Source organism: Halichoerus grypus, chromosome 6, assembly GCF_964656455.1.
Source record: "Halichoerus grypus chromosome 6, mHalGry1.hap1.1, whole genome shotgun sequence".
Classification (NCBI taxonomy): domain Eukaryota; kingdom Metazoa; phylum Chordata; class Mammalia; order Carnivora; family Phocidae; genus Halichoerus; species Halichoerus grypus.
In genome coordinates this window covers 10476647-10500524 of record NC_135717.1, presented here as the reverse complement: position 1 = coordinate 10500524, position 23878 = coordinate 10476647, and the positions used below count along the sequence as shown (strand labels likewise).

Genomic DNA, 23878 nt, shown 5'->3' with positions numbered 1-23878 from the left:
GTTCATTTGTTCATTAAGTCCTGTTACACTTAGAAGCTGGTTATTCAGAATTTTGATCTGTCTTGCTTGTGTGTTCATGTCGGGTAATAGTGTCGGTTTTCTTGCAGACCTTTCCTAGGTCCAGCGAGTCAGCTAGGTAAGTGACAGCTTCTCATACTCGGTGACTGTCCTTGGCTGCTAAGCCAGTTCTGCTTTTCTTTTTTTTCTTTTTTTAATTTAAAAAAATTTTTTCTTTTTTCTTTTAATTTATTTTATTTTTTTTTTAAGATTTTATTTATTTGACAGAGAGAAACACAGCGAGAGAGGGAACACAAGCAGGGGGAGTGGGAGAGGGAGAAGCAGGCTTCCCGTGGAGCAGGGAGCCCGATGCGGGGCTCGATCCCAGGACTCTGGGATCATGACCTGAGCTGAAGGCAGACAGACGCCTAACCCACTGAGCCACCCAGGTGCCCCAGTTCTGCTTTTCTTAACTAAAATGCAAGTTTGGCACATTCTAAAGCTTGTGTATTCCTTGCCTTCTCCCCATGGAGGAAACAACCTCTGACACCCCAGGGCTGGGAGGTTATGCTGTTGGCAGGGTGTGCAGCTCAGGGAAGGACCCCCCCGCCCCCCCGCAAGAGCTAAGACAGGATTCTGCTCCCAGGTCTCAGCCCGGCAAGCTTCCACAGCCCGCACACGGAGGGCAGTAGAGCTGACCTTGTCCTCGAGGGCAGGAACATGAGGATGCTGGGTCACTTCATGGTCTTTGAGCCGCAACCATGGGCTAGGCATTGTTGGATTCGGAAGTGGGTCTAGGAGGTATGACCATTCCCATGCTTCTGAGACTCACGGTCTGGAAAGAACGAGACTGTCCAACAGAGAACCGGCGATGACCCGTGATCGTCTCAGGATGGCTGGTGGTCCTCCCCAGAATCCTGGGAAGGGGTTAGAATTTTGTGATCAGGAGGGCTTTCGTGGAGGACGAGGCTCTCAAGCTAAGCAGGGTCTCAACATGTTGGTTCTGCCAGGAAGCCCATCCCATGTGCTCAGGCAGAAAGCGACATGGGTGGGTGGGTGCTGGAGGCCACGGTTCAGAACCCACGACCCTTCATAATCTTAACTTATGATGGTGAAGAGACCAAAAAATAAGAATTTTGTCAGAAGCATTTGGAGATCCACCTCTGCCCACTTCTTATTTCCTTATTCTGGAACATAGTTGGAAACGGTGGGCCGTGGCTGTCCTTGAGAGACCAGGTCTAAGAGTCCAAGACTACATAGGTACAGAAACAAAAGGCCCCGGGGAGGGGTGGGGTAGAGTTCACAAGGCACACTCAGGGTACACAGGGCAACGTGACGTTGTCCTGAGCCCGAACTACTCACAGAGCAAAACCCATTTCCAGAGCAATTGTAAGTTCCTAGAATTCCCTAGCTGCTGTTAAAGCAGGGACCTGAGGGTGAGGGGCAGCAGGTGACCAGGTGACCATTGTCCCAGATGGCTTGTATTTTTATTATAGCACAAGACTAGCAGCTCACTTACTCGACTCATAGGCTGTACCAGGCACGATCCTAAGCACTTCGTACGTATTAAATGATCCTCACCCAACCACCATTTGCAGACAAGGAAGCTGAGGCCCAGGAAGGTTTAGTGACTTGTGTGAGGTCGCTCCAGCCCAAGTCTATTCCTTGGCCCCCATTCTGCCCACACACATGGCCCCAGGACCCGAGGGCCGCTCTGAGTTGGTCTCTGCCCAGTAGGATTTCGTAAGGCCTGGAGCTGGAGTTCTGTTCTCTCTACCTTTGCTTTCACCTTATGTGCCTTTGAACGTTGGCATTTTCAAGGTGCGGAAAGACGCTAGCGTGTGTCTTTTTACTCTTGCACAGGTGGGCCTGTGGTGGCCGCAGATGCTAAGAGGTCGGTGACATCGCCGAGCGAAAGGTAAGGGAAATAAAAAATAAAATCCACACATAACCCCGAAGTGTTAGTTTTTAGACCATGGGAAGTTTCCCTTGTTTTGTTAGATATTCTTTATTCGAAAGGATTTGGGGATTTTAAGACTATGTTCAATTGACACCTTTAATTGTATAACAAACTACTAAGAACGTTAATAGTAAATTAACTAGTTAGTTTTGTGTTCAGTCGCTAGTGGGAAGGGGGGGCTAGGACGGCGTGGATATCGGGGGATTTGAGTACAGCGTGTCCCAATGCCTGTGGTCGCTTCTCACCCGACCCGGCTTGTCCTGACAGAGGTTCCCTTCTCTTTTCAGCTGTGGCCCCATCAGTGTGAAAACTGAGCCCATGGAAGACACGGGTATGTATACACCCATGCCTTTTAGAATCAAGTATTTAGCACGTTATCATTTGACTCCGTTCTTTTGTTTTACTTCTAAAAAATGAGACTTTCAGTAAAGTAGGAAGGGGGGGCACTTTCTCAATGGGACAAAAAAAAAAAATCTACAAAAAGCCAACAGCTAATATCACACTTAGTGAGAAACTAGAACTTTTCAGGGGTGCCTGGGTGGCTCAGTTGGTTAAGCGTCTCCCTTCAGCTCAGGTCATGATCCCGGAGTCCCAGGACCGAGTCCCACATCGGGCTCCCTGCTAGTGGGAAGTCTGCTTGTCCTTCTGCCCCTCCCCTATCTTGTGTGCGTGCTCTCTCTCTCTCACTCTCTCAAATAAATAAATAAAATCTTTAAAAAAAAAAACAACAACACAACAATTAGTCTTTCTCCCAGTTCCATGTGTTGGCTGGGCAGTCCCTCCACTCTGGGCTGGCCTCGCTCCTGGGTCTGAGGCCTCCGCTGGGAGAGCTGGGCCTCTCTCCTCACGGTCTCATACCCTCCGGGAGGCTAGCCCAGACTCGTTCACATGGCCACTCAGTCCCAGAGCAGGAGCCCGGATGCACCAGCACTTTCCAGGCCTCGGCTTTTGCATCCTGTTGGCCCCCGTCCCATTTGCCAAAGCAAGCCCAGCTTTAAAGGGTGGAGAAGTAGCCTCCACGTCTAGAAAAGAGGGGGAGAGACATTGCAGACAAGCCAGGCGTGCACTGTTGGGGTGGGGGAGAAGCCTGTGGCTAGTTTTGCAGCCTACCACACTTTTCCCTGACGAAAGGCTTTTGGTTTCACTAACGTGGCTCCCCCCCGGGATTTGCAATTTTGAAATCCACTCCATTGTAGTAGGTGAGTAGAGATTACATGTGCCACCGGGTGATGTATGGAAGTATTAAATCACTATATTGTATACCTGAAACTAATATTATGCTGTATGTTAACTAACTGGAATTTAAATAAAAACTAAAAAAAAAAAAATATATATATATATATATATATATATATATATATATATATAGATGCCAGTTTAGGTCCCATTACAGAATATTTACTGGGGTTTTGCATAAACACACGTGTACATGCCCCTGTCTTGAAAGGGAATGTTTTTCTCAAGCTGGGAACTCGGCCTTCTTCCCTTCTTTCCCTCCCTCCCTCCTTCTGTTCCTTTCGTCATCCTTCTCTCCCTCCTTCCTTCTTGCCTTTTATATTGATTTTATGTTGTTTTGTTGCTATGACTTATATTTTTACATGGGTTACCCGTTTGCTCAGAGAATGTCAGCTCCACGTCGTTTTGCTGACTCCCGAGTCCCCATGTTAATCAAGACAGAGCCTGGAGTTTCAGCAGCTCACAGTTCTCTGTGGGTCGCTGTGGCCTAACACATGGTTTTATCATTTTCATTGCATCCAAAGGCATGGCGGTGAAAGAGGGGGCTGTGTCGGTCAAGAAGGAATCAGAAGATCCTAATTACTATGGATATAACATACACGGTAATACCATTTTGTCCTCATTTTCTTCCCTAACAGTTATTGGTGACGGAAAATTGTAATTAGCCCCTATCCAAAAAACAGGCAGAGAGTAATAAAAAAAGACCCATGTTCCTGGGATCTAGCGTAAGGCCATTTGACGTAAAGCATTTTTTTTTTAGGATTTTATTTATTTATTTGGGAGGGAGGGAAAGAGAGAGCACGAGAGGAAGGAGAAGCAGACTCCCCGCTGAGCAGGGAGCCCGATGTGGGGCTCGATCCTGGGACTCCAGGATCATGACCTGAGCTGAAGGCAGACGCTTAACTGACTGAGCCACCCAGGCGCCCCTGGTATAAAGCATTTTACAGTCATAAAATAGATCCCGTGTAGCCTAAACCCACATGCTTCAAGGCAAATGTGAGGGTAAAGGTAATCCAGGGTGTATGTTACTTGAGTTTGTCTGTTAGGTATTCTTATTTTGTGTGTCCATTAATATTGGCCTGGGTGGCTCGGTCGGTCGGTTAAGCGTCCGATTCTTGATCTCGGCTCAGGTCTTGATCTCAGGGTCGTGAGTTCGAGCCCTGCACTGGGCTCCGTGCTGGGCGTGGAGCCTACTTTAAAAAAAAAAAGACAAAACAACTTCTCTCCGATCCTCTCCTGTCCAGTCTGTTCCCTAAATTACTGGGAAAGTATCAGAAGTTAAAAGACATGAATATGAGAGTGAAGAAACTCAGGTGCCCGTTCTTAATAATATTTGCTTCATTGACATCGTACAAGTTAAACGGGGAACAGAAGACACAGATCACCAGAGATGCACACTTGTCACACGGGGGCACAGGAAGGTGGTCCGTGTAGTTGCCTGGCTAGGGCCTCTCCCCAGAGACCAGAATCCTGCTGGACCCCCCAGCATGATACCAGTTTGACGACAGGACGTTGTAGCCTCCATGTGAGCATCGTAAGCATCCGGATCCTGTCTCGTCTTTGACTCCTCTGTGAGTGCAGGCAGACTGTGGGACAATTCGCAATTAATTCCTCAAACATGACCAGGTTTGAAATGTTTCCTACAGAAATCTTACCTTTGAAATACTCCTGCAACATTACTGAGCTCCGTAACTTATAGTAAAAAAAACTTTTTCAAAAACTAAAGACCAATGAGAGTGTCGGTTGTCATTGCTCTGTCCTGGGCCGGTCCCCCCACCGCCCCCCCCCACACGGCTGGTCTGCTGCGGTCCCTTAGGATCCCTTTTCAATCCATCCTACCCCCTGTCCCCCAATCATTTATTCCCAGAGAATGGGGTCTGTCACCTCCCTCCCCTGCTCACACACCGTCTGTGGCTCCCCATCACCCGTGTCTTCCATCGCTGTTTCTAGCCTCCCTTCCTATTCTGTCTGCCTCCCACCACGATCACCCTCCCTCCGTTCTTCAGACACCCTGCTCAGGCTGATTCCTGAAACATGCCCTGAATCCTCCTTCCACCGACTTTTATATAAGCCGATCCCTCCGTGTGATTCCCTTCTGGATCTGCAGGCTTCCAGCAAGTTCCACCCCTTTCTGGGCACAATCAGAATCTCAAGCAGAGCAGGGAGCCTTCAGCTCCCGAAGTGCACACAGTCTTCAGCACCGCCTGCTTGTGTGGTATTTGGGCTTTTGCTGCGGACAGACGGCCCTAGCCGGGGGCGGGCTCCTGGGGGGAGGACACAGCGGTCTTCCCGCAGCTCGGAGCCCCAGGGCCCCAAGCCCAGGGCCGTGCATACAGCAGGCACTCGCCTGTGCTTGCCGAACTGAGCGCGTCCCTCACAAAGAATCAGTGTCACCTGTTTCTCGATCACTCCCGTTTTGAAAAAAAAGTATGTATGATTACATCTTGACTCCCAAGAATATCCTTTTCAACTTAAATGACCTTGAGATTTATCAAAATGTATACAGTTGGGGGAATCTAGGTTACTTACAGAGTCTGCTCCCAAAGGCAGCAGTGAAATAAGTACATGATTAGATAGACATACCTACAATCATTCTATTTCAGTTTTTCAGAAAGAAGCACATTATTTGAAGAACACCACTTAGGCTAAGTGTATAATTTATGATCTTTCTCCTGCTTGGCTTGGAAATGACAGAAGGACTCAAGACTTCTTCTTTGTACAAAAGCTTCTTTTTTTTTTTTTTTTTTTTTTTAAGATTTTATTTATTTATCTGAGAGAGAATGGGAGACAGAAAGCATGAGAGGGGGAGGATCAGAGGGAGAAGCAGACTCCCCGCCGAGCAGGGAGCCCAATGTGGGACTCGATCCCGGGACTCCAGGATCATGACCTGAGCCGAAGGCAGTTGCTTAACCAACTGAGCCACCCAGGCGCCCTGTACAAAAGCTTCTTAAGTGGGGCCCCTTGCTTCTTGATGCCCAAAGGGTGAAAATTGCCTGACATCACGGACGGTATTCCACGGTACTGAATGTTTTTGCGACCATTTAGATAAAATCCTCACATGTTGAAGTACTGACGTAAGTAAGGGAGAAATGTTTAAACTCATAAAGGCAACAAATGCCCCCTGCTCTGAATGTCAACTAGCCTTTGTGGAGCTCCCAGTGACGTCAGTTGTGGCTGCACCAGGGCCCAGGGGCTTGTGGAAGGTTTATATGAAAGTCTGACTCCCCCGCCCACCCCAGCCCACCTGGACCTCGCCGTCCACCTGCAACACAGACCTCTGGGTAGACCCCTGAGCACATGCACACATCCATGACTTGGCCAACATGGAGACCATGGACGTCCCATGAGGTATTTTATATATGCAGGGACCCCATCTCTGGGGCCCCTGGGAATGGAGAATGCACAGGACCAGCTTTGCTGAGATACACTGCGCCCAGGTTCCCTTGACATTGGCAGAGGTAAGAGTCTCAACGCCATGTGGTTTTCTTCCCAGCTGACACTGCACAATCTGGGGGAGAAGCCTTCCAGGCAGAGGGGAAAGTGGATACAGAAGCCCAAGATCAAGGAATTAACACTGTCTTTCCCACATCCCATCACTGACATGGACTCCTGTACTTCCCTGTTCTACACGTAAATGCCCCTCTGATTATGTTGAGCCCAGATAATGCAGGATAATCTCCTTTTGTGAAGGTCAGCTTCACGAGCAAACTTAATTCCATCTACCACCTTAATTGCCTCTTGCCCCGTAACATAGGAGATTCACAGGTTTTGGATATCCGTGGGAGGCCATCTGCCTACCACAAATACAGAAAATTGAATGCCAGCATTAAGTAACCTAGATGAAACAGACAAGAATAGAATAAGAACTGTTTTAACTCAACAACAAAAACACAAACTACCCAATTTAAAAATGGCTAAATGGGGGTGCCTGGCTGACTCAGTTGGTGGAGCATGGGACTCTTGACCTCGGGGTCATGAGTTTAAGCCCCACATTGGGCATAGAGCTTACTTTAAAAAAAAAAAAGAATTTTGGGGGGAAAACAAGGCTTTTAAAAAGTCATAGAGTGTCCCCATTTTACAACCCCCAATGAAGCCATGCCTCTTGGCAATAATCATCAATGGCCACTAAAGCCATTCATAAAACATTGATGGGGACGTTATCACAAATGGATTCGGTTGACATTTCCTGAACTCACTGGTCCAGAGTTCACATCACAAAGGTTTGGAGGTGAGCAGACTTCGTGTGCCTCCTGACAGGATCCAGTAGGAGGTGCACCTTGGGGATGCTTGCCGCCCCAAAATCAAACCTAAGTCTGATCCAGCCTCTAGATTTACCCACCAGTTTGCAGGAAACACGGGGGATAGAGGAACTATATGAAGATGACACCACGAGGACGCAGGCAGGAGACTCCAGAACGGAAGGAACACAACAAGGTGGATTTCTTCATCGAATGATGGCGAGTTAAAAAAAGAAATGGAGAGAAAGCTGTTTTATAGTACAAGATATTTGAGACATTTCAGCCAAATGCAGCATGTGGGCTCTGTTGGGGTCCTGATGTGAACAAACCAGCTACAGAAGGACATTTAGGGATTCCTGTGGAATGCCAAGTGCTGGGTAGGAGTGCTGAAATTGGAAAACAGCCATTTTGTAACCATTATAATAAAAGACTGGGTCAAGCAGGAGTCACCAGTGGATACGGCATCTAGAGAGAAATCTAGAAGAGGAGTGGAATACTTAAACAACCTTAATGTTTCTCCATCCACAGGCTGCTTGTTAGTTGCAAGAGGGAGGAAAAAATAGTAATTATCCAGTGGGGAAATCAAGCAGCACCCTGACCCAGCGATCAAGGTTCACATCACCAGTGAGAGGCAGGTGGACACCGCCTTAGTCTGTTCAGGCTGCTAAAACAGAATACCATAGACCGGGGGCAGGTGGGGTGGGGGAGGGGAATGATAAACAACAGAAATGTGTATCTCACCACTCCGGAGGCCGGGAAGTCTAAGACCAAGGTGCTGGCAGTCTGGTGAGGACCCCCGTCCTGGTACATGGATGAACATCTTCTTGCTGTGTCCTCACATGGTGGAAGGGGTGAGGGAGCTCTCTGGGGGGCCCCTTTCCAAGGGCACTGATTCCATTCCTGAGGGCTCCACCCTCGTGACATAAGCACCTCCCAGTGGCCCCATCACCAAATACCAACACGTTGGGGGTTAAGATTCCAACTCATGAATTTCAGGATGACCCACACATCATCTGCCTCTGCACATGGTACGCTGGGGAGGACACACCATCATCTCAGCAGTAGTAGTCTGGCCAAGAATGCAAAACCTGAATCTGTGCACGAGGAAACATCAGACCAACTCAAAATAAGGTTAAATGAGAAGAAAGAGAAGTGAGAACAAAAAAACAATGTCTGGCCCCAAACTGGATCCCGCACTGGGGGAGGGAAAGCTATTAAGCATTCAGAGGTGAAGGGCTACGGTCTATGTAACTTTCCTCAGATGGGTCAGAGAAAGAGAAAAGGATGTCCCGTATACATACATCGATCTGTCTACATAGGAAAATGGGGGCAGGGGGGCAAAGATTGAACATGATCAAGGAAAACCGTAAACTGTTATCCATATGTCATCTGAGTAGAGGGTATGTGGCTCTTCTCTGTACTATTTCTTTTTTGTGACTTTTCTGTAAATTTGAAACTATGTCCAAATATGACATTTAAAAAAAAGATATTTACAAGACAATTGAAGAAATTTGCACAGTGACTAGATATGAGCTGATGATAAAGAAGAGTTGTTAGTTTGGGGGGAATCGTGATGTGATGAAGGTGAGGGATGAGTCATTACATCTTACTTGCACATGCGTGATCTGTGCACCCCGACCCTGCCAGACCTGGGATTTACCTTAACAACAGGTGCAGGTGGGGGGAGGGGCGCAGAAAAAGAGCATATGGAGTTGGTGGCTGTTGGCACCAGAGATGGACACATGGCATCATTCTACCATCTCTGCTTTTGTAGGTTTGAAACTTCTCCAAAGTGCAGATAAAACAACAAAGAAAAAGTGCAAAGAAGGAGTCATTTGTGTGAATTTTATTTCAAGGACTCGGAGTATTTCTCATGTACATTCCTGTGTGGGTCTTGAACTGTTGGCTTGGTTTTAAATGAATTCTTGTTTACATTTTCTATTTTGGCCTTTTTTTTTTTTTTAATATATTGTTTGCTTCCCTTTCAGAAAACCAGCATCCTTGTGTGAGCGGCGAAGTAATAGAAATGGAATTACCAATGGAAGGTTAGAGAAGCCAGGCATTTTAGCCTCTTTTTGGTTTTGTTGTTCTAGTTTACAGTGTTTTGCAGAGAACACGGTCTTTTAAACACCCATGACACATGTCTAAAATAAGGCAGCTTCCCAGCTTGCCACCTTAGAAAACCAGCTGAGCCTTAGCGCTAAAATGTGCCCTTAACTGTCACTCTTCCTTTTCTGATCTGTGAGTGATTCTCCTTAAAGCACCTGGATTAGAAGTTGTGTGGTAAGAAAACTTTACATCTGTGCCATTTGTTGCTTTATTCCATTTGTCTTCTTGCCGGTCATACCAAATTTCCTTTTTTTTAAATTTCTTTTTTTTTTTTTCAATTTTAAGTAAACTCTGCACCACACATGGGGCTTGAACTCATGACCCCACCATCAAGAGTTGCATGCTTCACTGACAACCAGCCAGGTGCCCCCCGCCCCCGCCAAATTCTTTTGAACAGAGTTGAAAAGTATTTTAGGAAATTTTTTTTTTAAGATTTTATTTATTTATTTGAGAGAGAGAGAGCAGGAGTTGGGGGGGGGAGCGGGGGCAGAGGAAGAGGGAGAAGCAGACTCCCCGCTGAGCAGGGAGCCCGAGGATGTGGGGCTCAATCCCAGGACCCTGGCATCATGACCTGAGCCAAAGGCAGACACTTAATCGACTGAGCCACCCAGGCACCCCTAGGAAATTCTTGAATCAGAAGTAAAATTTGATAGTACTTCCCTTCCTGTGTGTATAAATCTTGAGTATCCTGTATAAGGCCTGAACTCTTAAAATGGTTTATACATGTCCAAGGTAAAATGAATAAAGGGAATTTCCTCCCCAAACCTAGAGGCATGGGACATCTTTGTCAGTTTACAGGCAAGAAGACCTTGCTTTTAGGAGTCGGATGTCTATCTTGGTTCCAAAATGATTTATATTTTTGTCTAAGTCAGAGGCATTCTCCAGGGAGCTAATGTGTGGTCATTTTTAATAGCTTCTGTGATTTGGGGGCATCTGGGGTTCTTTATCGTAGGGGACAGTTCCAATGGCTCCCTGAACATTTGGTTCAATTCTCTGACCTAAAAGAGTTTTGATATATTTTGCCAGAGAACATGCTATGTTCCAGTCCAGTGTTAGAATCATTCATTCACTCATAGAATTAATCATCTTAAACTTAATTGCTTTAAACCAAGAAGACAAGCCCCTCTGTCGTTATTCAACTTCCGTTTACTTTTCTAAATTATACATTTTTATACTGTGGTTTAAAAAACACACCACAGGGATGCCTGGGTGGCTCAGTCGGTTAAGCATCTGCCTTTGGCTCAGGTCGTGATCTCAGGGTCCTGGGATCGAGCCCCGCATCCTGGTGTGACACCCCCCCCCCGGGGTTCATCCATGTCATAACATGTGACAGGATTCTGCCATTTATTTTTCGTTGTTTTTTCCTCAACCCCGTCTCTGACCTTCTCTGGATGTTGGGGAGGACAGGGATTTCAAATTCAGTTTAAATCTGTTCCTCCCTTACATCATTTTCTTTCCCTTCTTTGAAGCCCGTTGAGACATGTTCTGTGGGGGCACCCGGCGGGCTCAGTCAGCCAACCCAGCGCACAGCTCTGGATCTCAGGGTCGTGAGTTCAAGCCCCACACTGGACATGGAGCCTACTTAAAATAAAAATAAAAATAAATAAAAATGAAAAAGACATTGTTCTGTCATTCTTTTTAAAGGATAGGACATATTTAGGAGGAGGAAAACCTACATGAGAGTCCAGGTAGAGCTGGTGTGGAGTGACAGAAAGATGTCACTGGATGTTGGTCTTTGAAATACCTTGTTTCTGAAGAGGTTTTCTTTAAGTGTTTGATTTATTTTTTTAGTAATCTCTACACCCAACGCGGGGCTCGAACTCACAGTCCCCCGAGATCAAGAGTCACGCGCTCCGCCGACTGAGCCAGCCAGGGGCCCCCAAGAGATTTCTATTATTACAGTATAGCGGGAAGCCTATTTATGATACAACCGAATTAGTCTGATTTTTTTTTTTTTTGTAAACTTTTTATGTTGAAGCAATTAAAGATTGTCAAGAAGCTGCAAGAACAGTCAGAGAGGTCTGCAGACCCATTGTTCCCCCAGACGTTACATCTTACCTTCCAATAGTCCAATATCCAACAGCTAATTAGTTTAGAGTCTTTCTTCCTCTACGAACAATTGAGGAGAGTGGTCTCCAAAGGTCTCAGCTGATGGAAGCTTTCTAAAATGAGCCAGAGTTAGGCGAAAGCGTTCCAGCCAGGCTTGTGTCTGTCATAATTCTGGCAAACTAGAAAAATCAGTTGTGCCTCTAGGGTGATAACAGACTGAACCCCAGGGGATTGCTGGCAGGGGAACCGCCCCCCAAAGCACCCGGCTTTCTTTTATCCGAGTGATTTCTGATGAGAGCAAGAAAATGCTTATGACCAGAGGAATTCCATTACCTCCAATAGAAGGACATTCTGTGTCCACTAATGTGGGTAACTGGGTACTGTTTCATAGTATCTGAGAGTTTCTTGCCTCCCCTTATCCCTTATAAGGTTACCCTTTCTTACCCTATGATCCCTCTTAAAGTTAAAATTACTTTCACATTTAGGGACGCCTGGCTGGCTCAGTCAAAAGAGCATGAGGCCCTTGTTCTCGGGGTCATGAGTTCGAGCCCCACGTTGGGTGTAGAGATTACTACAAAATAATAATAATAAGTAAAAATAAATATTTAGGTCTTTCATCCATTTTGAGTTTATCTCTGTGCATGGTGTAAGAAAACAGTCCAGTTTCATTCTTCTGTATGTGGCTGTCCAATTTTCCCAACACCATTTGTTGAAGAGACTGTCTTTTTTTTTCCATTGGATATTCTTTCCCGCTTTGTCGAAGATTAGTTGACCATAGAGTTGAGGGTCCATTTCTGGGCTCTCTATTCTGTTCGTTGATCTATGTGTCTGTTTTTGTGCCAGGACCATGCTGTCTTGATGATGACAGCTTTGTAATAGAGCTTGAAGTCCAGAATTATGATGCCACCAGCTTTGGTTTTCTTTTTCAACATTCCTCTGGAGGGGGGATTATGCTGAGCAAAATAAGTCAATCAGAGAAAGACAATTATATGGTTTCACTCATAGGAGGAATATAAGAAATGGTGCAGGGGATCATAGGGGAAGGGAGGGAAAACTAAATGGGAAGAAATCAGAGAGGGAGACAAACCATGAGAGGCTCTTAAATATAGGAAACAAACTGAGGGTTGCTGGAGGGGAGGTGGGTGGGGGGATGGGGCAACTGGGTGATGGGCATTAAGGAGGGCACGTGATGTGAGGAGCACTGGGTGTTAATATGCAACTGATGAGTCACTGACCTCTACCTCTGAAATGATGTACTATATGTCAGCTAACTGAATTAAAATTTAAAAAAAAAAGTAAATAAATAAAAATTAAAAAAAATAAAATTACTTTCACATTTACACTTTTACATGTTGTTAAGTATGAAATGTGTTTAAAATGCCAGGCTAAGCTACTGTTTGGGTTACAGGAGCCGTGAAAGGTTGGAACATGAGAATACATAATAATGAATGTCATTTTAGAAATTTTTTTTTCAAGATTCTATTCCGCGTGTCCCTTCAGAAACGGGTGAGGACCCTGAAGCCGAGGTGAAAATTGAAGGTTAGTTGCCAAAAGCCTCATCAGAGTGAGGCTGTTGAGTGTGGCTTTCATTTCTTCTTGAAGGGTTATTATGGGGAGAAGATTGAAACTGGCTTCGGGGGGTGTGTGTGTATAGGTACATATGGGGGGCTTGAGGGGGTGGGTGTGTATGTGGGGTGTGTGTGTGTGTGTGTTTTAGGCCATGCAGATCAGCACTGGCCAGGGAGCAGACTATGCTCCATGCCAAGTGAGGGAAGAAAGAAGGGGGATGGACCGGGGCCTAGAAGCCATGAACTCGGTTTAACTGCAAGGATCTAAAGGAAGTCAAGTTCAAAGTGTGGTTTTAAAAAGATTTATTTTTTAAGATCCACTACGTAAGATAATTTTCTTTAAAAGACTGACAGACTGACGTGTAATCTGTTTGGTTTTTGTTTGGATGCCTGTTTAAAAACCACATCTGATAGTTACAAACATATTCTAAGGATATTCTTTACAATTGAAAGGTTTTTAAAACATTTTTGACTTTTCATGGAAATGAATGACAACACTGATCCTGGAACTTGTGGATTTTGAACGCATTTAGTTAAAACAATGTGCCTGTTTTCTTTCATTGTGATCCACTTAGTTACCTGCTAAGAAATATTTTCTTTTCTTTTTTTTAAGATTTTATTTGAGAGAGAGAGAGAACACAAGCAGGGAGGAGGGGCAGAGGGAGAGGGAGCAGACTCCCCACTGAGCAGGGAGCCCAATTCGGGGCTCGATCCCAGGACCCCAGGATCATGACCTAAGCCAAACGCTTAACGACTGAGCCACCCAGGCGCCCTTGCTAAGAAATATTTTCATCTCTGCTGCTGGAATATGAGCTGGTCCCTAGTATCTTCCTAATATGAGAAGGAGAAGTTTTTATTTTACATATTTATTAATGTTATGGGTCTCAGAATTACTGTCATTAAGTATGTTTTGTTTTTCAAGATTGCTTTGGCTACTTGGGGTCTTTTGTTTGGATTCCATACAAATTTTAGGATTATTTGTTCTAGTTCTGTGAAAAATGCTGTTGGGATTTTGATAGGGATTGCACTGAATGTGTAGAGTGCTCTGGGTAGGATGGACTTTTTAACAATATCTGTTCTTCCAACCCATAAGCATGGAACGTCTTTCCATTTCTTTGTGTCATCTTGAATCTCTTTCATCAGTGTTAGTTTTCAGAGCACAGGTCGTTCATCTCTTCGGTTAGGTTTATCCCTAGCTATTTTATTGTTTTTGGTGCAACTGTAAATGGGATTGTTTTCTTAATTTCACTTCCGCTGCTTCATTATTAGTGTATGGGAATGCAACAGATTTCTATACGTTGATTTTGTATCCTGAGACTTTCTGAATTCATTTATCAGTTCTAGTAATTCTTTGGTGGAGTCTTTAGGGTTTTCTATATGTTGTCTGCAAATAGTGAGAGCTTTACTTCTTCCTTACCAATTTGGATGACTTTCATTTCTTTATGTTGTTTAATTGCTATGGGAGTCCTTTTATTTTTTTTTTTTAAGATTTTATCAATTTATTTGAGAGAGCGAGAGCACGGGGGAGGGGCAGAGGGTGGGGGGGCAGGGGGCAGGGGGGGAGAAGCAGACTCCCCGCTGAGCAGGGAGCCCAACTTGGGGCTCGATCCCAGGACCCTGAGATCATGACCTGGGCCAAAGGCAGATGCTGAACTGGCTAAGTCACGTGCCCTGGGAGTGCTTTTATTTAGAGACTCTTTAAAAATTAACCATTTTGGAGTGAATGATTCAGTAGCTTTTGTACATTCGCAGTGTTGGGTAACCACCACCTCTATCTAGTTTGAAAACATTTTCATCTCCCCAAAAGAAGATCCCATACCCATTACCAGTCCCTCCCGTTCTTCCCTCCCCCAGCCCCTGGTATCTACCAGTCTACTCTCTATCTCTATGGATTTACCTTTTCTACATATTTCATACAGGTGGGATTGTACAATGTGTGCCCTTTGGGGCCTGACTTCTTTCACTTAAAATCTCCAGGGGCACCTGGGTGGCTCAGTCAGTTAAGCGTCCAACTCTTGATTTTGGCTCAGGTCGCGATCTCAGGCTCGTAAAATCAAGCCCTCTGTCGGGCTCCATGCTGAGCGTGGGACCTGCTTAGGATTCTCTCTTTCCCTCTCCCTCTGCCCCTCCCCTCCTCGCTCGTGCGCACTCGTGCGCTCTCTCACTCAAAAAATAAAAATAAAAAATAGGGCACCTGTGTGGCTCAGTTGGTTAAGCGTCTCCCTTCGGCTCAGGTCATGATCTCGGGGTCCTGGGATTGAGCCCCACATCGGGCTCCCTGCTCGGCGGGGAGTCTGCTTCTCCCTCTGCCCCTCACCCTGCTTGCATTCTCTCTCTCTCTCTTTTTGACCAATAAATAAATAGATAAAATCCTTTAAAAAGGGGGGGGGTTAAAAAAAAGAATATAACTTGTCAAACCACTATGTTGTACCCCTGAAACTAATGCAACATTGTATGTCAACTCTATTTTAAGGAAAAAAAGGAAACAATATAAAGAATCCCATGTTAGAATCCAAGTCCAGCAGTGATTTGAATGCAGGTTGATGGAAATATTCTCCAAGATGGCCTCTCCATTGTGCTCTTCTCTTGTGGGGCATCATGCATGTACAGGGACTACAAGCCCAGTCACCTTTTTGTTCTGGAGGGCAGTTTTCTAAAGGATTCGCTGTAAATTATTTGGTAGATAATGACCATGCCTCCAGCAACAGACTGTGGCATTTGGAAGCCCATCTGTAGGTGTGTTCTTGTCCTTTATCTGACAACAGTTATTATGATGGCTTATGGAATATGGAACCAGATGAGCACTTTTATTTTTTAAAAGATTTATTTATTTATTTGAGAGAGAGAGAGAGCATGCAGGGCAGAGGGGCAGAGGGAGAGGGAGAGAATCTTAAGCAGACTCTGCACTGAGCATGGAACCCAACTTCCTGCAGCCAACTGTTCTCTGAAGCTTCAAAAGTTGAGTCTGTGCCTCTGATCAGAGTGACACATGGACATTTTTAGAGGAGAATTAACCTAATTTTCTTTAAGTTCTAAATTTCAGTTTCTGTTTTTAGGAAGCACAAATTCATCCAGTATTACCAATTCTGCGGCAGGTGTGGAAGATCTTAACATTGTTCAGGTGACAATTCCAGGTATGGAAGTCTATCTGGCGTTATCATAATTGACTTTATATTTTTCTTTTTGTTATATTTTAGCCATTATATAACATGGGTCATAAACCCTTGGAACTTTATTTTTTTTGCTTAGTTTACCCTTTCAACTAAGGAATGACAATTCAGGAATATAAAATACACTACAGATTGTCAGACACTGAATATCTTGCTTATATCAGACATCGTTAATCAGATATTACTTCTCACAGCCACGCCTTGGCATTACTGGAAAATACACCTCAGGGCAGACAACTCCAAGCACCAGCTCCCGTTAAATAAGAATTGGCCAGGGCGCCTGGGTGGCTCAGTTGGTTAAGCGACTGCCTTCGGCTCAGGTCATGATCCTGGAGTCCCGGGATCGAGTCCCGCATTGGGCTCCCTGCTCGGCAGGGAGTCTGCTTCTCCCTCTGACCCTCCTCCCTCTCATGCTCTCTGTCTCTCATTCTCTCTCTCTCAAATAAATAAATAAATAAAATCTTTAAAATAATAATAATAAATAAATAAATAAATAAATAAATAAGAATTGGCCACAGAGGTGGAATTTATCTGCTGCCCGTCAAGCAATCTTTTCTAAATATGTGTATATAAAATATATCTGGAGAGATACAAAAGAATCTGATAACATAATCTCCCCAAGGAAGGAAACAGAGCTGAGAGAGGGATGTGAGAGAAATGTTTCACTCTGCGTTGTTCTATGTCTTGTGAGTTTTGAACCATGTAATTGCTCTAGTTATTCAAGATTAAATACAATAAAAATGTTAAGTATTGAAAAATATTCCCTTCTAATCCTAGTACATCTTATTCCTTTTACTTGTCGTATTGCATTGACTCAGATTGCTATTATAATGTTGAAGAGTAGAGGTGAAAGTGGACATCCTGGTCCTACATAATGTTGAAAATGTTCCCTAAGGTAGTATGGAGTGTGTTTACATGGATTTATAATTTGGGAAATTCTCTGTCGTCTCTAATGGCTTCCATTTACACATTTCCAAAAAACTAAACTGAATGACAAGCCAGGTAAAGTGCTTTTTTCATGTGCTGTCAGGCACTTCCTCCAACAGCTTTTTTGGGGGTAAATTGATCAATAACCGCAGTTTGCTTGATTGTCTAATTATTTTTAGATAACGAGAAGGAAAGATTATCCAGCATTGAAAAGATAAAACAACTAAGAGAACAAGTCAATGACCTCTTTAGCCGAAAATTTGGTAAGTTTTTATATTGTTACGTATCCAAAATGTATATATTTGAGGTATTTCTTTTTAATGGAATACTCTATTGATCTTTCTGGGGGCGCCTGGCTGGCTCAGTCAGAAGAACGTCCGACTCTTGATCTAGGGGTCGTGAGTTCAAGCCCCATGTTGGGTGTAGAACTTACTAAAAAAAATTTTTTAATAAAATAATTATATATAAAAAAAAGAAATAGATCTTTCTGGGGAAGGAGCTATGATCAAAATCAGCATGTATTTTTCCTGAAGAGCTTTTACATGGACACACTAATTGCAATAATAGTATCTATCTTTGATTTACTGAGTTCTTACCATGGCTGAGCATTGCTTTCAGCACTGACATGTGAATCATTATTTAATCTTCATAAAACCCTTTTTCAGGTAGATGCCAGCATCGTTTCTCCTTCCTGGAGAGAGAAATTGAATCTGTTTCACTGCCCGTTGCCAATGTCAAAGTCAGTAAGACTGTCCGTGAAGTAATAATGGCCGATGGCCCACGTTGTCACTGGACGGGAAGGATTTTAGCATCTCGGCACTGGTCTGGGAAAAGCAGGTGACACACTGAAGCGGTCTTCTGTTGTTTGTCTCCTCGCAGGTGAAGCCATCGGGGTGGACTTCCCTGTGAAAGTTCCCTACAGGAAGATCACATTCAACCCAGGCTGTGTGGTTATCGACGGGATGCCCCCGGGCGTGGTCTTCAAAGCCCCTGGTTACCTAGAAATCAGCTCCATGAGAAGGATCTTGGACGCTGCAGAATTTATCAAATTCACAGTCATTAGGTAGGTGAGCGCTCCCTGCTTGGTCAGGAGAACGAACCTGAAGGTCGCCACCTGATCGAGGTGGAGGAGGGGGGCGGTGGGATTTTTTTTTTAACCAGGAGGTGGGCCGTGGGGCTCCGAAGCCCAGTGCCTCTCGCACTCCTTGTCTCGTATCCCGCTTCTGGGAGCTGTGTGTCCCCGGACAAACGAACTTTGTGGCATTCACCATATCTCTTTCTCTTCAGACCGCTTCCAGGCCTGGAGCTTAGCAATGGTGAGTATCCCGGGGGGGTGGCAAGAAAGTCATCCAGCACCCACTGTGTGGTGCCACGTGTCTTTGCAGGCCCTCCCCACGGGGGGCCTTGCTTCTCAAGCCTTGAGCCTTAGAGCAAAGCATGGTGCTCTTAAGATGCAGTTTATTTGTCCTGCTGGTTATAAAGTCCTTTAATTCTGGTGCTCCACCAGAATTCTCAATGCGACAGCTTGAAGGAGCTTGCTGGCACACTGGAATTTGGGAGCCCTTTATGGCAGGGGTGGGGGGCTAGGAACATTTTACTGAACTAGCCCAGCTCAGTGGGTAAATAGCTCCTGCCTGGTACCCCAGCTCCATCCCCGAGGACACCCCCCCAGCCCCCCCCCCGCCCAGATCTCCCCCCAGTTCAGAGCCTAGAGGGTGCCACCTGGCACAGAGGTGGCTCCCAGGACCCCTCCGGTGCTGAGGTCAACATCTGTTCTGACTGAGCAATGCCCCATCCACTGTGCCTGTTCAGTATTCTGAACGTGGCCCCTGGAGTCATTGCAAGCAAGTCATCAGTATCCTGTAGGGTGAGTAAAGCAGATGTAGGGATGTTCTCCGGAGTCTGAGTCACTAGGGCGCCTCCTCAGTTCAAGTTGGAAAAACTAAAATATTCTTTGAAAGTGCCCGATTGATTATTCTTCCTAAACTCGTCTTGTTTGTTGCTGAACGGTTTCTTTTTCTTTTTTTTGTAGCTTTACTGAGGCATGAGTTACATACCGTAAAATTCCCTTGTGTGAGGTATACACCTGCCAGTGATTTTTAATAAATTTACAGAGCTCGGCAAACTGTCACCACAATCTAATATTAGGACGTTTCCGTCACCCCCCAAAAGATCCCTCCTACCCATTTTTCTCTCATTTCCTGTTCCTGCCCCCAGCCCCAGACAACCACCGAATTGACTTACTTTCTTGTCTCTGCCCACATTTTTTTTTTTTTAAAGATTTTATTTATTTATTTGACAGAGAGAGACACAGCGAGAGAGGGAACACAAGCAGGGGAAGTGGGAGAGGGAGAAGCAGGCTTCCCGCTGAGCAGGGAGCCCAATGCGGGGCTCGATCCCAGGACCCTGGGATCATGACCTGAGCTGAAGGCAGATGCTTAACGACTGAGCCACCCAGGCGGCCCCTCTGCCCACATTTTCTTGAAGTGAATGTTTAGACCTGTGTTCTCTCCAAGTAGAGCTCTTACCTGCTTCGTGGTCAGATTTCTTTAAAATTAAAACAAGTAAGTTGTGTGCGGTTCCGTGGCTATGACCAAGGCCCCTTGCGCCTCACAGCAGGTAAATCACACACCTTCTGTGGTCATCCCCCATCCCTGTTACTTCAAAGTTCTCTTGAGACACAAATGAAAAAATATACATTAAAATGCAAACATAGTGCCAGATCATTCTTGCTTAAAGCAGATGGGGCAAACATAGGTACTTGCTGAATCACAAAAGATGCCTTTCATTGGGCTAGTGTACCTTTTAAAAATGGAAACGAGTGGCCGACATTGAAAAGCCAGGGACATTTTCAAGAAAAAGAAAGAAAAGCCAGGGACGTTTTCAGTGGGTAGAGCAAGTGACTCTTGATCTCAGGGTTGTGAGTTCGAGCCCTGCGTGTGGCATAGAGTTTACCTTAAAAAAAAAAAAAAAAAAAAAGAGTCGATTTCTAAGTTCTCTTGGAATCTGAAGATCTGGCCCCAGCTCCCACGTTCCCTCCAGCAGCCCGTTGCTGGAGCTGAGAGTCAGCCGTCCCTCTGCAGCAGTGGGTTAACCATACCCCCCCACCCCAGCCACTTCACCCCTGACGTTTATCATCACATTTTTGCTGTCGTTTTTCGTATAGTAGAGTTAAGAGAAAAAGTGAAATATTTCTTGTCTCCATGTCTCTATCAAAAGTGGGAAAAAGAAAGATAGACCAGGAGGGCCGTGTCTTTCAAGAGAAGTGGGAGAGAGCGTATTTCTTCGTGGAAGTGCAGAATATTCCTACGTGTTTAATATGCAAACAGAGCATGTCTGTGTCCAAAGAGTATAACCTCCGGCGCCATTATCAAACGAACCACAGCAAGCACTACGACCAGTATACCGAGAAGATGCGGGACGAGAAGCTCCACGAGCTGAAGAAAGGACTCAGGAAGTACCTCTTGGGGTCATCCGAGATCGTGGGCCCCGAGCAGAAACAGGCATTTGCAAATGTGAGCCCAAATGAAACTGCGGCCGTGCAACCCATAGAAGACATGGCTGGGAACTTATGGGAGAAGTTACGCGAAAAAATCAAGTCGTTCGTGGCATACTCTATCGCAATCGATGAGATCACGGATATCAATAATACCACCCAGCTGGCCATATTCATCCGCGGCGTTGATGAGAATTTTGATGTGTCGGAAGAGCTCTTGGATACGGTGCCCATGACAGGTACAAAATCTGGCAACGAGATATTTCTGCGTGTCGAGAAGAGTCTGAAGAAGTTTAATATCGACTGGTCAAAACTGGTCAGCGTGGCCTCTACGGGCACCCCTGCCATGGTCGATGTGAACGACGGGCTGGTGACGAAACTTAAGTCCAAGGTGGCCATGATTTGCAAGGACTCGGATCTGAAGTCGGTTTGTTGCATCATTCACCCGGAATCGCTTTGTGCGCAAAAGTTGAAGATGGACCACGTCATGAGTGTGGTGGTTAACTCCGTGAACTGGATATGCTCCCGTGGGCTGAACCACAGTGAGTTCACGACCTTGCTGTATGAACTGGACAGCCAATATGGCAGCCTGCTCTACTACACCGAGATTAAGTGGCTCAGTCGAGGGCTGGTGCTCAAGAGATTTTTTGAATCATTGGAAGAAATTGATTCCTTCATGTCGTCCAGAGGGAAGCCCCTGCCTCAGCTGAGCTCTCAAGATTGGATCAGAGACTTGGCCTTCTTGGTCGATATGACAATGCACCTGAACACTTTGAACATCTCGCTCCAAGGGCACTCACAGGTCGTCACGCAGATGTACGACCTGATCCGGGCGTTCCTAGCCAAACTGTGCCTTTGGGAAACTCACTTGGCGAGGAATAACCTGGCCCACTTCCCCACGCTGAAGTCGGTTTCCAGAAATGAAAGTGACGGCCTGAACTACATTCCCAAAATCGTGGAACTGAAGACCGAGTTCCAGAAGAGGTTGTCCGATTTCAAACTCTATGAAAGTGACCTGACCCTGTTCAGCTCCCCTTTCTCGGTGAAGATCGAGAGCGTGCACGAGGCGCTCCAGATGGAGGTCATTGACCTGCAGTGCAACACGGTGCTAAAGACTAAATATGACAAGGTCGGGGTCCCCGAGTTCTACAAATACCTGTGGAGTAGCTACCCGAAGTACAGAATCCACTGTGCGAAGATTCTCTCCATGTTCGGGAGCACCTACATTTGCGAACAGCTGTTTTCCATTATGAAACTGAGCAAAACGAAATACTGCTCGCAGTTAAAGGACTCGCAGTGGGATTCCATGCTCCACATCGCGACATGACTTACAACACGGGGGGGTGCAAGACGAGAATCCTCTGGGCCCCAGGGATTGCAAGATGAGAAGATGAGTTACAAACTTTCTGTTTTCCAGTTTTTTCCACTTTGACTCGGAAATGTAACTTGCAGTATCCTACCCGTTTGTATGACATTTTATGCCTCACCATAGTCCAGTAAAGATGAAGACCGTTTTATTGTATTTCTGGTGGTTGCTTTTCCTTCTGGCCGGTGGGTTTCACTCACCCCTGGGGCCAGCATACTGAAGTTTTAAATCAGCCAACAGAGAAACAGAGAGAGAGGTGTGTATTCGTGGAGGAGGGTAAATGCACACACATCTATCTGCCCACTTTCTGCATGGTGTCCCCTGTGATCTAACATGTTTGCAAGCTTGGGGACAGTCCCTTGGAGACACATTCACCAACCATAGTACCCCTGTGTGATCTGTCTCTGCCTCCCGGCAGACCCACGAAGATAGGAGTTGAAAATGGAGAACTCCAGATAACAAGTAACATGAGCTTTCAAAGGCCAAGGCAGCTGAGGTTTGGAGGTTGTTTCGTTTTTTTGTTTTGTTTTGTTTTGTTTTTTTGGTAAACTTTTTTTTTGAGGGGCGCCTGGCTGGCTCAGTCAGTAGAGCATCCGACTCTTGATCTGTGGGTGGTGAGTTTGAGCTCCATGTTGGGTGCAGTGATGACTTAAGAAATAAATAAACTGTATTTTGAAATAATTTCAAATTTGCAGAGAAGTTGCGGAAGCGAGAACGGTATGAAGAACACTTACATGTCCTCTTGCCAAATTCTCATATTATTGAAATTTTACCCCTATGCTCTATCCCTTGTTTGCTTGGCCTCCTTCTCTCTCTCATGTGTGCACGCGTGTGTGTGTGTGTGTGTGTGTGTGTGTGTTTGTGTGTGGGGGGGTACATTGCCTGTGAGCCTGTATGCACGAGTGTCCAAGTATAATGTGTGTATAAATGCACGCACCTAATTTTTTTTTCTGAACCATTTGAGGGGGTTACATACATCCTTTCCCCCTGACTACTTTAGGGAATATTTTCCAAGAATAGGGATATTCTCTAACCATGACTTACTTAGTGACCAGCTCCAGTAAATCGAACACTGATGTAATACTTCGATCTCGTTTACCATAAATGACACTGTGCATGGTGTCCCTTGTGTTCTAACATGTTTGCAAGCTGGGGACAGTCCCTCGGAGACTGTCCTGATGTCCTTCCCTTTATAGCACTTAACCCACGGAGAGCTGGCATTTGAAAGCGCGCGCGCACACACACACACAGTGTTCTTAATCTGTATTAGCCACTGGAATTAATGACCCAAAATTATGAATACTTTCCAGGTTGGAAGAATTAATCTGACTAGGGAGCAAAAAGGCTAAAGATCCCGACCTGGTGATGACCCATTCAGGAAGCAATGGACAAAACACTTTGATAAAAATAAAGGGAGGCTGCAGGAGAGAGAGAGAGAGACCAACCTCCAGGCAGTTTCCTGCGCAAGGCACCCGCGCCCAGCTGGAGCCCCAGTGCATGTCCTCAGACACAGGGAAAATGACCCCACCCCGGCAGTTCCTGTCCTTGGGGGGTGGACTGCAGGTACAGCTGGGTCTGGCTAGCTCAGAGGCTCACTTCCTAGGGGGAGGAATGGGCTGGTTTACAACGGGGTCAGGGGAGACCCGAGCAGATGCCCAACCAAGTATCAGAGGGGTCGCCCTGTGGACTCTGCAGGGAAAGGTCAGCCCCCTCATGTGATAGACCGACAGCTAGGGCTCAGAGTGATTAAGTGACCTGCCAA

The 23878-nt window shown here is 45.6% G+C and overlaps 1 protein-coding gene across 10 annotated transcripts in view; it reads left to right on the top strand.

Moving 5' to 3' along the window:
- The window catches only part of LOC118548650 (general transcription factor II-I repeat domain-containing protein 2), a 51095-nt gene extending 28823 nt beyond the window's left edge, over positions 1 to 22272 (top strand). For 3 of the 10 annotated variants that reach the window (XM_078074499.1, XM_078074500.1, XM_036112618.2), the window contains 11 exons: positions 108 to 136; positions 1861 to 1915; positions 2245 to 2288; positions 3718 to 3795; positions 9420 to 9476; positions 13066 to 13128; positions 16214 to 16291; positions 17434 to 17517; positions 18134 to 18317; positions 18542 to 18570; positions 20474 to 22272. In XM_078074499.1, the coding sequence (XP_077930625.1) occupies positions 108 to 136; positions 1861 to 1915; positions 2245 to 2288; positions 3718 to 3795; positions 9420 to 9476; positions 13066 to 13128; positions 16214 to 16291; positions 17434 to 17517; positions 18134 to 18317; positions 18542 to 18570; positions 20474 to 22077 (2305 nt within the window). In that variant the 3' untranslated portion in view covers positions 22078 to 22272. Of the gene's footprint in view, positions 1 to 107; positions 137 to 1860; positions 1916 to 2244; positions 2289 to 3717; positions 3796 to 4323; positions 4919 to 9419; positions 9477 to 11009; positions 12683 to 13065; positions 13129 to 16213; positions 16292 to 17433; positions 17518 to 18133; positions 18318 to 18541; positions 18571 to 19286; positions 19447 to 19556 lie in introns of those variants that run through there. The other 7 variants (XM_078074502.1, XM_078074501.1, XM_036112620.2 and 4 more) reach the window with 6 other exon arrangements.
- Positions 22273 to 23878: the final 1606 nt, after the last annotated feature.